This window comes from Sus scrofa, chromosome 2 (assembly GCF_000003025.6).
Source record: "Sus scrofa isolate TJ Tabasco breed Duroc chromosome 2, Sscrofa11.1, whole genome shotgun sequence".
Lineage (NCBI taxonomy): Eukaryota > Metazoa > Chordata > Mammalia > Artiodactyla > Suidae > Sus > Sus scrofa.
In genome coordinates this window covers 16,528,673-16,544,244 of record NC_010444.4, presented here as the reverse complement: position 1 = coordinate 16,544,244, position 15,572 = coordinate 16,528,673, and the positions used below count along the sequence as shown (strand labels likewise).

General features: G+C 47.8%; 1 protein-coding gene across 23 annotated transcripts in view; it reads right to left on the bottom strand.

Moving 5' to 3' along the window:
- The window catches only part of PHF21A (PHD finger protein 21A), a 202,164-nt gene continuing 186,709 nt past the window's right edge, over positions 118-15,572 (bottom strand). For 19 of the 23 annotated variants that reach the window (XM_021083133.1, XM_021083139.1, XM_021083122.1 and 16 more), the window contains 5 exons: positions 15,348-15,511; positions 7,699-7,854; positions 6,152-6,227; positions 5,215-5,318; positions 118-3,874 (listed from right to left, as the gene is read on the bottom strand). In XM_021083133.1, coding sequence (XP_020938792.1) covers positions 3,608-3,874; positions 5,215-5,318; positions 6,152-6,227; positions 7,699-7,854; positions 15,348-15,511 — 767 coding nt within the window. In that variant the 3' untranslated portion in view covers positions 118-3,607. The remainder of the gene's footprint in view (positions 3,875-5,214; positions 5,319-6,151; positions 6,228-7,698; positions 7,855-15,347; positions 15,512-15,572) is intronic. The other 4 variants (XM_013994378.2, XM_021083141.1, XM_005660964.3 and 1 more) reach the window with 3 other exon arrangements.

Genomic DNA, 15,572 nt, shown 5'->3' with positions numbered 1-15,572 from the left:
TGCAGGGAGACAGAGCACTCACAGGGTGACAGCTGGAGGCTGCCATGGCTGTGTTACAGGCCCCACACAGGTTAAGGCCCCACGAGGGGCTGCCCTGAGCTGGGTCTCCCTGCCAGGCCTGCCCCCAAACGGTCCAATAAGGATGGAAGCAAGCAGAACTCCGGATGAGCTCAGCAGAGGCGAGACAAGACCCAGCAGACTCCGGGAAAGAAAAAGGGCCCGCAGGCCACATTGGCAAGAACAGGAGCAGGGTCGATGACGGCAACATGACCTCACTGCCTCCCAGGCACAGCACCTGAGCCACAGGACTGCCAAGAGGTCTCCTGATCCAGGGCCCAGCGGGGGCAGCTCCTTCCTAGTCTCAGACCAGCCATTCTCTGGCCTCTGGAGAGACTGCAAGCCAGCTGTGCTCAGATGTGTCTGTCAGCGGCCACACCTGGGCCTGAGCAAAAGCAGGAGGGAGGGAGAGGGAGGTGGAGGCAGCTCTGGTGGGGCAGTCATGGTCACAGGGACCCACAGGTCTGGAGGGACAGAGAGGGTCTTCTCTTGGTAGGATGAGACTGGGTGATTAGGGACTTTTCTTTGCAGTAAAGGCATTTGGGGATTTGAGTCCAGTATGCAGACTTGGGGGCAGGCTGCACTTTCCACTCCAGACTAGCTGACCTGCAAAACAGCTTATATCTGAACTTGGGGAAGAATCCATAGGCCAACCCTAGGCAAGGGCAGAGTGTGACACCTCACAGCAGCTAGCAAAGCCCAGGTCAGTTCCTAGCCCCGGCCCCCACCCCTGAGAATCCCCGGCAGCTCCTTTCTGAGCAAAGGCCTCTAGTGAGGACAGTTCCCCCAACTTCCTTCAAGAAGATAAGTATTAGGTGGCAACCCTCGGTCTCTGGGCCCAGACAAGTCAAATGGGAGGGCTTGAAGACAGGGCGCACAGCCTGCCTCTGGGCTCTGAACCTCCGCCAACTATTCCTCCAACTAGTCCAGGCACCACCCGCCCGAAGCTCCCTGACTAGACATAGCACCTTGGGTTTTGCATGAGAAAAGGGAGCTCCTTTCGTCCCTCCTCAGGCGACCTCGCAGGTCTGACTCTGAGGCCTGTGCAGCCCCTTTTAACCTCCTCTTCCAACATCCAGGGAAGATGAACGGAAGCGGTTGGTAGAGATGAGACAGGTTTAGAGTAAGACGTATTTCCCTGTTGGAGTTGCTTTCAGGACTCATCTGTGTCTTTCTGGGCCTAACTAGGTGGGGGAGAAACCAGTGGGCCGATTTCCGCCCCTCCAAGACTCTGGCCGTTCGGGGGCACAGGGCCGGCTTGGGAGAGGCGTTCTGAGAGTGCTGGGGCCCAGAGCCTCTGCCTCCCTCCTGTGGCCAGACACGCACAATGGGCAGAGTGTGTGGGAGCCCGGGCTTACCAGAACTTCCTTCCCACAAGGCAAGACGACAGAAATGGCCCAAGCCTTCCAGAACCCTGGTTTTCTCAAGAAGGAGACAAGCCAAGCCAAGCACAGCACAGCGTTCTAGCCAAAGGTCACCAAGGAAGCTGGTGGGTGGGCAAAGCAGAGTCAACCCCCATCTCCAGTGCCTGGAGTCAGTGGCCAGAGAAAGCACTGGAGATGCCAACCTCTCTGCAAAGGCAAGAAGACACAAAGGCGGCCCCGGGGCTCTCAGTCTCAGAGACACCACGTACCTTAGGACCTCTCACTCCCTTGTTCTGTCTAAGCACCACTGAGCTTCCCTGGCCGTTTCCTTCACAGTTGTGTCCCCCAGGCACTCAAAATGCTGGTGGCTGAAAGACCAGGAGCAGCACCAAAGGAAGGGATCTTATTTAGGCACCAGCCTTCGGCTCTAACAAAATCCGAGGAGACAACAGGTAGGACCCTGATACCATCCACACTGCGTCTGGGCTGCAGAAACAGGAGCCCAGATCCCTGCACCAGGAAGAGAGGACAGTCTTTGCTGAGGAGGGGAGACAGGTGGGAGCTCCGCCCCCGCCCTTTGGGGGCCACAGCCGTCGTCGTCGGGACGACAGAAATCCTGGAGACTAGCCCACCAGTCTTGAGACACAAACACAGCAAAATGTCATCATGATCAGCAGGTTCTGTGCTAAAAAATTATAACTACACAGCATTTTCTCCAGTTCTGACACCTTTTTAATAGAAATCACTGTTTTTAGGAAACAAATAGCACTTTTGTAATTTCTTTTTTACAATGTTTCTTACCTTGATCTTAATTTAAGTAACACTAGGAAGACCTCAATATCTTTTTATTTTCCTTTTTAATTAAAAAAAAAAGTTGTTGTTGTTGTTTTCCCCAGATACAAAGATTTTTGCCCTTGCATAAAAAAACAGTGCCCCGAACGATGACACAAGGACTCACACAGACTCACTGGACCTCACTGACACTATGATTCCTAGTCTACCATGCAAGGTCTCGACTACCCTTAATTGGACTGTCAGCCTGAAAAACAGCTTTTCTATTCCTTATTTTAGTTTTTGTTACCAAAAAAGTAAAAGAAACAACAAAATAAAACTTCTTTTTTAAGAGAAAGAAAAAGAACAAAAACAAAAAATTTAAAAAAGAGAGAAAAGAAACGTCTCCATTCAATTCACACACACCTGGGTCGCGTGCTGCTTCGCTCAGGATCTTCTCTTCTTATAAATATAGAAAAGGGATGGAGCTTGTTTTCAAGTAAAATCACTGATCCACCTTTTTTCCTTCCTCGACACACACACACACACACACACCACCACACACGCGCGCGCGCACACACACACACACACCCCCTTCTTCCCTGCCCCGGGCAAGGGCCCCCTGAGGCCCGGCTCTGCTTGTTCTTGGAGAGGGAAGGTTAACCGGATCATCCACGGGGATGGCGCCCATTTGCCAAAGCAGGGAAGGAATGTGGGGAGCGTGGGGGTGCCCACGGCGGGGGAGCAGACTGCTCCGGAGAAGCCGGCGGCTGTTCTCGGCTCCGTCTCTCCGTGCGCCGCCCCCACCCCAGACAATATGAAATACTGCTTATTCGATATACTCTTCCCACCCCGGCTCCCTCCCCTTCCCTCCCCATCCCTCCTCTGGGCACTGGGGTTGGTTAAATCTCGATTTCCTCTTTTTGGTTTTATAGTAGTGAAGGTTTAGAAACAGGAAAGCCCACACACTCTTTGGACTTGTCTTCTCTACCTAAACAAACGGCTCGGCAAATAAGGATCTGAAACCTGCTCTCTCCTCCCTCCGCCCGTCCCTGCTCCCCACCCGACAAAACAAAAACAAACCCATCGTGGCTGTGGAGGCTGCTGCAGGCACACACTGGTGTATAATAGAGAGAGTAAATATATTATTTCACTTGGCATGGTGCTGGCAAAGAACCTCCAGCTGGCACTATTTCATGTAACATGGTCCAATCTTTGCATGTACACACAGAATAAGAAGGATCAATTGGCAAACTCTGGTGCCACCTGGCACAAGCATCTTCTCTCTCTCTGGAACCAAAGAACCAAAAGAATTCTGTACTTTCCAGAAGAAATCCGGCTTTGCTTTTCTAGAGTCTTCAGTGTTTTGCTCTCCTGGCCACCGGGATCCCGTGGCTTCTCCTAGCAGGGCTCTGTTATTTAGTCTCTTCCCCCTGGTTACAGTTCGCTGTGCAGCTCTGCGAGGAGGAGGAGGAGGGGGAGGGGGCCGGCGTGGAGGTGGTGGCGTTGGCAGGGGGGGTGCAGTCCGGGCCGTTGGAGATGGCCCCCACAGTGGCCTCAGAGTCTACAGGTTTGGAGAGGTCGATGCCGTGGATGAGGCGGATCAGCTGTTTGACCTTCTCCAGCGAGCTGTGCATCTCCTTCTGCCGGGCCAGGATGGTGCTCTTCATTTCCATGCATTTCTGCAGCCAATGAGAAGGGCAGGGGCACTGAGCCTCCGGCTTTCCTGACAGGCCTGGCAGCCTCTCCAGATAAAGGATCCCTGTCACCTAGTGCGCAGCCCCTAGACCTCGTTCTGCTCCACACTGGAGTGGGTGCCACTACCCAAGGGAAGGAAGAGGCCCAAGAGGCAAGAGAGAGGGGGGGCAAGCTGAGTGGTTTAAAAGCCAACTCTCCTTGACACAAGGACTTAAAGCCAAACGTGAATTACCACTCTAATACTACAAAATAAAAGGCATTTAAAAAAAAGCTCCCCCAGCTGCGCTAAAGCTGGTTTGGGCAGGGCGGGGGGTACTTCTGCCATGCTAATGGTGTGGATAGGCTCAGGACTGGATTGGGGTTTCCAGGGTAGAAATAAGCCACTGGTTTCTGGATTCAAACTGAGGGCCTACTGAGGATCGTTAGGTCAGCAAGAATTTAGAGGCCTGGACAGTGCTATTCAGGAGAATCAAAGCTTCAGCCAAGAGAAGCCCTTCTGCTCCATCATGGACTGGTAGGTAGTCTTTTGCCCTTTCGTACTCGGCCTCCCACACCTGCTGGCCTAGGTTCTAGGCAAGGAAAGAGATGTGAAACCTGCCAGCCACAGGCGGTATGGTAAGGAGAGAGCATACTTGCCACCAAGTCCAGGGTACCACCTGGCATCATGAGGGCTGAGGCCACCTCACTCCAACCAGGGGACCTATTCAATGGAAAAGAAAGCCTGCTCCTCTCGGGAGGAGCCTCTGAACCCCTGCTGCAAACACAACCCTCTCTCCCACCTGGTCAGCCAGGCTGGGTAGCGGTTACTGTCAATACTTGTCTCCAGGAACCTCTCCTCCTCAGGCTGGTCAGGGAAGCCTGGAAAGGCGGTCAGCAGTGCGTGGAAGATGGGGTGGGAGAGAGGGTCTGTGCGATGGACTCACGAGCCAGGGCAGCCAGGAAGACCCATAGGCGGGGGCCTGGTCTGGGTCTGCCCAGTGTCAGGTGGCTCCACACTCCTCCCAAACAGGCCCAGGAGCACAAGGGGTGGTGGCCATGCTGCCATAGTTGCTACCTGACCTCTTCAGCCAGGAGACTGAAAATCTTGTCTCAGATCAAAGCCAAGAGGATGTCCCAGAGCTTGGCTAGGACATCATACACCGCCTGGCCACCTGTACCCGAGAGCCAAATTCTAACTGGAGGTGGAATGCAACCACCCAAGGTAACAGTGTCAGGCAGCTGAAGGAAGGATCAGGCCCCGAGAGCCGCATGCACTTCACACACACGGAAAGTTCTGCGTCTCTGTACCTGTCAGGGATGCTTAGGAGGCAGGAGGTCTACTTACACTTATAGAACTGCTGAGCTGCTTCACCTTCTGCTCTAGTTGTTCCCGTTCTTGTTTTAAGTCTGAACTCCATTTAAGTAATTTCTGTTTCTCTTCTTCTTTTGCTGGGAACAGAAAGGGTACTGGTTTTTAATGACAAACTCTCTGAAAAAGGCCACTGTGTTCAGAAGGCTTGCCAAAAAAGAAATTTTCCTCAAAGAATGGAGTTCCCGTCATGGTACAGCGGAAATGAATCCGACCAGGAACAATGAGGTTGTGGGTTTGGATCCCTGGCCTCACTCAGTGGGTTAGGGATCTGGCGTTGCCCTGAGTTGTGGTGTGGGTCTCAGACGTGCAGACATGGTTTGGATCTGGCATTGCTGTGGCTGTGGTGTAGGCCAGCAGCTGTAGCTCCGATTCGACCCCTAGCCTGGAAACCTCCATAAGCAGCAGGTGCAACCCTCAAAAAAAAAAAAAAAAAAAAAGAAAAGAAAAAAGATCCTGCAGCCCCACAGCCAGGGCACACACACACACTGCCCAACTGGCTTCCCTTTTATATGCAAACAGGAGCTAACAAAAAAAAAAAAAAAAAAAAAAAAAGTCTGTGGCTTGAGCCTGGCTTTACATAAGTAAAATACCACTTCTCATATTTCCTCCCCAAGAAAGTACTACAATAAACTTTTAACTTCCTTCAACAAAAAAGGTTTTGTTTTTGTTTTGCCACGTGTTCAGTGGCTTGATAGGGGATCTAAGTTCCTAAACCAGAGACTGAACCTGGGCTGCAGCGGTGTGAACACACCGAATTCTGATCACTAGACCACCAGGGAACTTCCCAAAAGCTTTTAATTTTTAACTTTAAAGTTCCTTTGAAAAACAAAACAAACACTGTCTCCTAGTACTTTCTTCTTTTTTAAACAAAAGGAGGCTTATACAAAAGGCAATATGGACAATTTTTTACCTGCTTTGTAGGCAATATAGGAATGAACAATTGCTAAAGTTCCGGGCCATGGAATTGCTTCTTCTTTCTTCAGCATCTGAAAAGATTTTCAGAATTGAACCCTTGAGAAAGAGGTATAAACACATATTCCCTGCGTAATAATAAGCAACAGTGTCTGTAGATATTGGCAGACAAAATCCAGGAAGGATTTATGGTGGCAGTGTTACAAAACTCTGGCCTATAGTTTCTGGACTACAAAGTTCCAGCCATCAGCCTGAGAGAACGAGGGTCACCTGAGCCCTGGCTTAGAAAGAGGCCGAGACTTGGCTGAGCCTTCTCATCTTTTCATGCCTGCCCAGTGACCCCCAACTATTCCTGACAGCCGGAACTACAGCAACAAGCAACGAGCTCAAGTCTGCATGATGGCAACCGCTACTGACAGTTTCATCCTTGACTTGACATGGGCTGCCTGCCTCAATTTTAGCTGTGTATGTCCCTCAAAGATGGCCTGACCAAGAAAACTAAGTATCAGTTTCAAATACTGAAGTAAAACCTAGACCCCAAGCCAAAAATGATCAGAGAGTCACAAAGCAGCAGCAGGAGAGAAGAGACATCACGGAGACGGTAAGGATGAAGACCATGATTTAAAGAGGAAAAGCAGAATTTTCTCAAATCAGGATTCCAAAGAATTTGAGCAGGACTCCAAAGCTTGCTGAGCCACCGAGCTTATTTTTTTATTCTTCATACTTTTGCCTACTTCCAAAAAGACTCAGAGTTCCCGTCATGGCGCAGTGGTTAACGAATCCGACTAGGAACCATGAGGTTGCGGGTTCGATCCCTGCCCTTGCTCAGTGGGTTAACGATCCGGCGTTGCCATGAGCTGTGGTGTAGATTGCAGATGCGGCTCGGATCCTGCGTTGCTGTGGCTCTGGCGTAGGCTGGTGGCCACAGCTTCGATTAGACCCCTAGCCTGGGAACCTCCATATGCCGCGGGAGCGGCCAAAGAAATAGCAAAAAGACAAAAAAAACAAAAACAAAAACAAAAAAAACCAAAAAGACTCGAGAAAGCGTATTCTGAAAATGCAGAGCTACACATAGAGTTGACAGAAAAAGAAACTAAACAGAAAAGGGAGGGAAGAGGTTTTGTTTTTCTCTTCTTTCAAGTCCATGAACTATTAAGGCAGTACTTCATAGTTAGTGCTCTGATCCCGATGACAACACAGATTAAAAGTGAAAAGCTGTTCCCATTTGAATTAAACGATCTTCTGAGCACTTTCCTATAAGGATTTTATTCCCAGAGTTTTAACCCTACAGCAAGTTTGGACCATTTTTAGAGAACGTGGCAGAGTCTTATGGACTTATTTCCCACAGAAGGAAGAAGTCAGGGTCTCTCCACCTGTGCACGAGGCGCCACCTCAAGGACAGAGAACCTGGGAGAGGACAGGTGAGTGCCGGCACGTGCGGTGCTGTGAATGGGGAGTGTGGCCTGGAGACCTCCTGGGAGGGAAGAGGGGAAAGGCGGTCCTTCCTGTCCTTAGTCCCTCACCCTGCCTGGCCGCCCACGGTACCTGGTCCTGACATCTGGGACAGATCCACATGCCCTTGGGAATCGTTTTCAGAGGAGGGTCTAGGCAGTCCAGGTGATATACACGGGAACACGTGTCACACATCAGCAACTGGCCGCTTTTTCTGCACACGCTGCAAAAATCCTCATGGATATCACCCTATGAAATGGAAAGGAAAGGTAAGAAAAAGGACAAAAAGGTAAAATTTGGCTGTTACCAGGCACATTCTGGACACATATAAATGTTTTAGGACAATCAGCTGCGCCCCTCCAACTGTTTACAACAGTGCTCGCAAAAAGCAGAAACTGGCAATGGCACAGGCCCCCCCCACCTGCTCCATACAGTTGAGGTTCCCCATGTGGGGCCAGTATTCTTAGTCTTAAGGTAGAGTTTATAGGAAGTTGGAACTCTGTGGCCACTTAGGCCAAAATTAGCTTTATAGGTGATATTTATGTTTTGGTACAGTCCAACCCACAAATCATAAAGTTTAAGGACACTGGAATCCACTCATCAAATATGGTACAAAAAATTCTCATTGCCCATCATTTTTTGGTGGAGTTCAGAAGGATTGAGAAAGAAGAGAGACAAGAAATGGAGGTTTTCACTTCGCCTGCTCTGAGAGAAAAACTGTAGTCAAAGTTCAAAAAGATGAATCGGGAGCAAATTAAACTCCTATGAACCTTCTAACATGATGAATTAAAAAAGCCAAAGAGCTGACAATGTTCCCTTAAGACCACTATTTGGCATTTACTGTTCAATGGACCATTCTATTCCAGGAGACTTTATTCCTGAAATACTTCACCAGATGGAAAAAGAAGAGCAGCCTAAGTGCACTCTGCTACTCTCCCTCACCCCCATCAATGATAGTTCTGGTCCTCAGGTGAGCCTGCTGGAGCTCTTTCTACAAAGGGCACCATCAGAAAAAAAACACAGATCTATTCAAAATTTGTAGAGAACACATTAAAAAAAAAAAAAAAAAAAGAGGTTAAAAGGTGTTTATTAGGAGTTCCCATTGTGGCTCAGGAGTTAACGAACCCGACTGACATACATGAGGACGTGGGTTCGATCCCTGGCCTTGCTCAATGAGTTAAGGATTGCACTGCCGTGATCTGTGGGGTAGGTCGCAGATGTGGCTTGGATCCTGGGTTGCTGTGGCTCTGGTATAGGCCGGCGGAAGAAAACAAAACAAAACAAAACAAAACAAAACAAAACAAAAAGAGGTGTTTTTCGGTAAGTCAATCCCCGGCCTGTTCTCTGAACAGGATTGACACTGCTGATACAGAGACCAGGGAAGGGAGGTGCCATTGGTCAGCTGCCAAGGGAGTGTCACAGCTCGGAGCAGAGCTCCTTTCACTTCCAGTGTGTTTAGAATTCTAGGCTGTTCTGCTGAAAGCTTAAGACAGAAATTTTGCACAGGAAGCAGTGATACAGAGAGCAATGCCCAGTTCTTCCTATGATACAGCCCCTCAACCACACCGCTGAAAGGAACACATCTTCCCAGATCTACAATCTCTCTCCAAAGGAAAGGATGCTGTAGGTATCCGACAGCACATATACATCAAGGGTAGCTGGCAGCCTTGAAAACTGGCTGGAAAAAGTTGTAAGATACATCAAAGTATGGATGGATTTTAATCTTTTTTGGTAAGACAATGTTACTTCTGGGCAGTAAAAAAAAAAGATACCGAGTACATGTGCAAAAACACCAAATAAGGAGTTCCCATTGTGGTGCAGCAGAAACGAATCTGACTAGGAATCATGAGGTTGCGGGGATCGATCCCTGGCCTCGCTCACTGGCGTTGTCGTGAGTTGTGGTGCAGGTTGCAGATGCGGCTTGGATCTGGCATTGCTGTGGCTCTGGCATAGGCTGGCAGCTGCAGCTCTGATTAGACCCATAGCCTGGGAATCTCCATATGCCGCGGGTGTGGTCCTAAAAAGACAAAAGACAAAAACAAACAAACAAAATCCCCCCAAAACAAAACACTGCATGAGAATACAATCTAATATTTCAACTTCCAGGCACTGAAAGACATAAGGTTTCACCACTACGTTAACTGTGACTTCCTTCTTTCATTCTTAAAATCAGGCAGAGGGTGGCTCTTCTCCAGAGCTAGTCTTTCTCAAACCTCAACCCCATGTTTGAAGTCTGTATCTTTAAGGGGTTTATACAAGTTTTATGGTTTCAAAAACTCTTTTCATGAACCATAGGTAAAATTAATCAGTGATGAAGTAAGAGACAAATGGGACATCTTATTCCAAATCCCTATCTTACTTGCTCCTTTGCTCCTGAGTAAAGAGGACATCAAGAAGTGTAAGGCGAAGATTACATAAAATAAAGGTCATATAACTTCCTTCAAGTTTCTAAAGAAAAGAATTCTTCTATTTTCATATCCTATAGCAGCAGTTTTTAAAACTTTTGGTGTCAGGACCCCTTTAAATTCTTAAAATTGGGAGTTTCCATCACGGCTCAGCAGAAACAAATCTGACTAGTATCCATGGGGACGCAGGTTTGATCCCTGGCCCTGCTCAGTGGGTTAAGGATCTGGCACTGCTGGGAGCTTGTGGTGTAGGTTGCAGACGTGGCTTGGATCCGGTGTTGCTGTGGCTGTGGTGTGGGCCGGCAGCTGTGGTTCCAATTTGACCCCTAACCTGGAAACTTCCATATACTGCAGGTGCAGCCCTAAAAAGACACACACAAAAATTCTTAAAATTACTAAGGACCTCAAAGTGCTTTTGCTTATATGACTTACATCTATCGCTATTTATTGTTTTAGAAGTTTTAAAAGTTTTTAATTTTGAAATATAAATAGAATCGCAGGAAGTTACAAAAATCGTGTACTGAAAAAAATTTAAAGCCAAGAACACACATTCCCTTTAGCTCTGAGTGATGACATCATTCCTCATCACGTAGCATCTAGAAAAACTCCACTGTCCTACTCTGGAGAGAATGAGAATGAAACTCCAAAGAACACTTCAGTATGATCGTTAAAATATTTTTGATTTTATATTTTGATTGATATGATATTGCATAATATATAAAAACATATTTGCTATTGTGACTCCCCTGCAAGAGTCTCAGGGTCACCCTGACCACACATGTTGAGAACTACTGTCCACAGAAGTGAGTCTGAGATGCCAAGATATACGCTTCATCCACAAAGCATCGGCTCTTTGCTTAAAGAGAGCAGAGGAAAGTCCCACAGAGATGCCGTACCAGGTCCAAAGGCCCAGGTTTTGGTGACTGACCAAATTACTACCATAAACCAAAGAACCTGACCCAGGCGTCTTCGCTAGGCGCTGGGGATATATGATTTCTGGAGATACCCTGGCTATGTCAACTGCAACTTTATCACTTGCGAAAAAAAAATTTATAACTGTGTCAACATATCTTTCCTTCTCATAAAAGTGATGACAGTGGCAATAAGGACATCCTGAGGATTAGTGGCCGGCTGCGTCTTATATTACCAACTCTCTCTAGATGGTTACTGATCCCCAGGAAATGCTTGCCTCTCAACTGTGATTGTCTAATTAATGTGGTCGGGGCTTGTGCAACCCAGCAGCAAACACAGCTCTCTGTGTTGATTTTAATCATCGCCACTGTTGGGACACTGTAAAAGTAGAAGTCAGTTATTTCTAAAGAAAATCTATTCCAGTAGGTTTAACTTAGAAAGGTCTCAACATTTAGTAGTGTAGCGTTCTTTTTACCTTTAAATTCCTGAAAAGAACAAAGTTTGCATTTTAAGATGAAAACTGGCAAAAGCTTTTAATTAGTGATTTGATCTGAGTGGATCCTCTGGGTTCAGTCACTCAAAGAAAACAATAGAGCCTCTTAGCCAAAAGTCACAAAAAACTGGAGTTCCCATTGCAGCTCAGTGGAAATGAGTCTGACAAGTATCTATGAGGACGAAAGTTCAATCCCTGGCCTTGCTCAGTGGGTTAAGGATCAGTGTTACCATGAGCTGCGGCGTAGGCCGCAGACGCGGTTCAGATGTGGTGTTGCTGTTGCATAGGCTGACAGCTGCAGCTCCGATTTGACCCCTAGCCTGGGAACCTCCATATGCCACAGGTGCATAAAAATACAAAAATAAATAAATGAATAAATAAACAAGTCACAAAAAGCAAAAACATCCTTTAGGAAAGAGACTCATATGCAGACCCATAATCATCTGCTCCCTAGAGTGTCACCCTGTGAAGGATCTCTACCAAGAAGCCACGAGCTGGCAACCCCTGGCGATGCTTCGACTGAGGAAAACAGAGATAGTCTTTGGTGCCAGCAAACACAGTTTCTGAAAGGGACTTCTGGTGCTCATTCACAGAACAGGGAGAAAACTATGTCAATTGCTAATGCCAAAAGCCAGGAGAACTGGAGGAAATGATGATTTTTTTCGGTCTTTTTAGAGCTGCACCTGCGGCATATGGAGATTCCCAGCTAGGGGTCAAAATGGAGCTACAGCTGCCAGCCTACACTACAGCCACAGCGACACCAGATCCGAGCAGCATCTGCAGCCTACACTGCAGCTCACGGCAATGCCAGATCCTTAACCCACTGATCGAGGCCAGGGATCGAACCTATGTCCTCATGGATACTAGTCAGATTCCTTAACTGCTGAGCCACGATGGGAACTCTGGAAATGCTGAATCTTGAGAGCAAGGCTGGGCCTGTAGCCACTGGCTGTATCCAAGGAAGGAAATCTGCCCAAGGAGAGAACTCTTCTATGGCCCAGGCCTTCCAAGGACGACACACTTCCTTTGTCTCCTCTGGAATTGTAATTCAGGATGTGCACATGGTACTCTTCTTCTTCTGTCTTTTTAGGGCTGCACCTGCATGCGGCACATGGAAGTTCCTGGGCTAGGGGTCGAATCACAGCTGCAGCTGCCAGCCAATGCCATGGCTCACGGCAATGCCAGATCCTTAACCCACTGAGCAAGGCCAGAGATTGAACCCGAATCCTCATGTATACTAGTTGGGTTCTTAACCCGCTGAGCCACAATGAGAATTCCCGGTATTCTTTTGATCTTTGGAGAGGCGTAGACCGTTAGTAAGTACTAAGAACCCTCAAGTTCAAAGGACATTTTACTCATGATGATCAGAAAGACAAGGTCTGTAATTCACAAAAGAAATGGGACATGTACAAAATGAAACCCTTGGTTTCCCTCCTCAAACCTGCTCCTCTTGTCATTTCCAATAAATGGCAGCTTCATCCTTTGGCCAAAACCTTTGGCTGTTGTCTTTTTCTCACACTCTGTCATCTAATCCTGCTGACTCTTTCATGCAGACCGAGTCGGTTTGCACCATCTCTACTTCTGCCATCCTATTAGACCAAGCCATTGTCAGCTCTTGCCTGGACGATGGCAACAGCCTCCTAACTGGTCTCCCTGCTCCCATCCTATCTCCCCGCTGTCTCTTCTCCACGTCAGACGTAGCGGCCCTTCTAAAATCCAAATCAATTGTGCAAACACCTTAAAAATAATAAATGCAGGCAAGAAGCATCAAAGGATGCTAAAACCGGTTGTTAGGGAACTGGATATTTTTACCATCTTGATGCTATTTCCAGCTAAGGAAACAGGCACCTTTATAGGTAGGGATACTTGGTGGAATCTGTTTTAAGAGATGAAAGTTAGCATCACCATCAACGGGACACAGAGACAACACAGGCCTCTTGTGATGCCCTGAGAAGGGTTCGTATTTAGTGCTCCTACAGATATGCACGCCCTGAATCTATTCTTAAGGAAACACTCAGATCATCCCAGTGGAGGAACCCCTGTTATGGCACTGGCCTACCTTATGAAAAATGTGAATGTCATGAAAGACAAAGACAGGCTGAGACACTGTTCCAGAGGAAGGAGACTATAGAGAATATTCCGTAACAATAAATGTCAAGAGTGATCTTGGATTGGATCCCAGAGCAGACAAAACAAAGTGCTGCTAAGGTGTTTATTGAGACAATCAGAGAAATCTGCAGGTGGGCTATTTTTATAATAATAATGTTTTAGCAATAGTAAATTTCCTCAGTTTGATAAATGCACTGTAGCTATGTCAGAGAACGTCTTTGTTTTTGGGAGATATACACTTAAGTATTCTGGGTCAGGATTCATGTGGCCTGCAGCTTTTTAGCTAGATCTGCAAAAAAAAAGTGGGCGTGGGGAGTTCCCATCATGGCACAGTGGTTAACGAGTCCGACTAGGAACCATGAGGTTGTGGGTTTGATCCCTGGCCTTGCTCAGTGGGTTAAGGATCCGGTGTTCTCTTAAGCTGTGGTGTAGGTTGCAGACATGGCTCGGATCCCACGTTGCTGTGGCTCTGGTGCAGGCCGGCAGCTACAGCTCTGATTCAACCCCTAGCCTGGGAACCTCCATATGCCACCGAAGTGGCCCAAGAAATGGCAAAAAGACCAAAAAAAAAAAAAAAAACCATAAATAAAAAAATTTAAAAAAAGTGGGCGTGGGCGGGGGTTGGGGACTAGCAGAGGTGGCAAAATGGTAACAATTGGTGAATCTAGGTGAAGGGTATGTATCTGCTCTTTGTGTTGTTACTGCAACTTTTCTGTAGATTTGAAAAATTTTCAAAAATGGAAAAATAATAAAATGAAAAAAGTGAAAAAAATAAAAAGTGAAAAATAACATCATGTCTCTACTTAAAACCCTCTAGTACCTCCCACTTCACTAGAAGTAAAAGCCACAAAGCTTTGTACCACCGACCCTGTCCTCTGAGGTCTCCCTCCCACGGCTCTGCCTGCTTGCTCTAAACGTGACACTTCCTCCTACAAGCAGGGCTTCTGCACTGCTGTTCCCTCTGTGTGGAATGCTCTTCCACCCACAGATATGCCCACACACTCCACTCCCATCAGAGAGGCCTTTTCTCATCACTCTTCATAAAATGCAGCTTCCTGCCATGACCTCTATGGCCCTTACATTGTCTCAGTTTTATTCACAGCACTTATTACCTGCCCTTTCACACGTGCCTTTGCTTATCACCTGCCTCTAGCGGTGCAGTATGAGCTCCCCAAGGGCAGGGAGTTGGTTCTGTCCCCTGTTCCGTCCCCAGCCTCAAGAACAGTGCCTGCTCAGGGAGTATTTGTTGAGTGAATCCACTGTTTTGTAGGTGCTCATTTAAAAACTAGTTTATACTCCCACAGCTTCTGGGGGAAGGACTTCTGAGTATGTGACACTCTTTCAGGAACCTGTTTCTGATAAGTCTGCTGAATGATGTTGCTTTAAGGAAAAGTTTCCCACGTCTTGAATTCTACTTGAAGCAGGAAACAAGGACTGCGAGTGCAAGGGGCATGTACACCTTGTTCATCACCTGCCCCCCCCCAAAAAAAACCACACTGCAGAAAGAAACCTGCACTGCTCTCACTCATAGGAGCTGACTGCCCACTCCCGCCCCCGCCCTGAGAACTCGTTCCGCGCAGAAAGAGTCCAGACCCGAGAACGTGGACTAAGCTTCCTAATGCGGTATTGAGCACAATTCTTAAGGACGTGCAGGACTTGGGGCCCAGCAGAGAGCTGCCTTGCATGGCACACAGTGTCCTGCAGGGAAGACTGCCGTCCCAGGGTGAGTCAAGGAGATGCAACTGGGAAGGAGACAACATATGACAGTGGATTTCCCGACTGAAGAGCCGAGCAAGAGAGTGAGCTTTTCCCAAGTTACTTACGTCTGTGGAGGTGGGGCTGGGCAAGGACACAGGCTGGACAGGTGCAGGGAAAGTGAATGTGGTCTCTGTCTTTTCATTTTCAGGGGAGTCAGGATGACTGGATGGGGGGGATGTTGGGGTAAGGGCTCCAAACCCCAGCACTGCATTGTATTTTGGAGGACGACCTATATACCAAGAGAAGGGAACAAAAGGGAAAACGGGGAGGGAAAGAAAGGGGGAAAAACG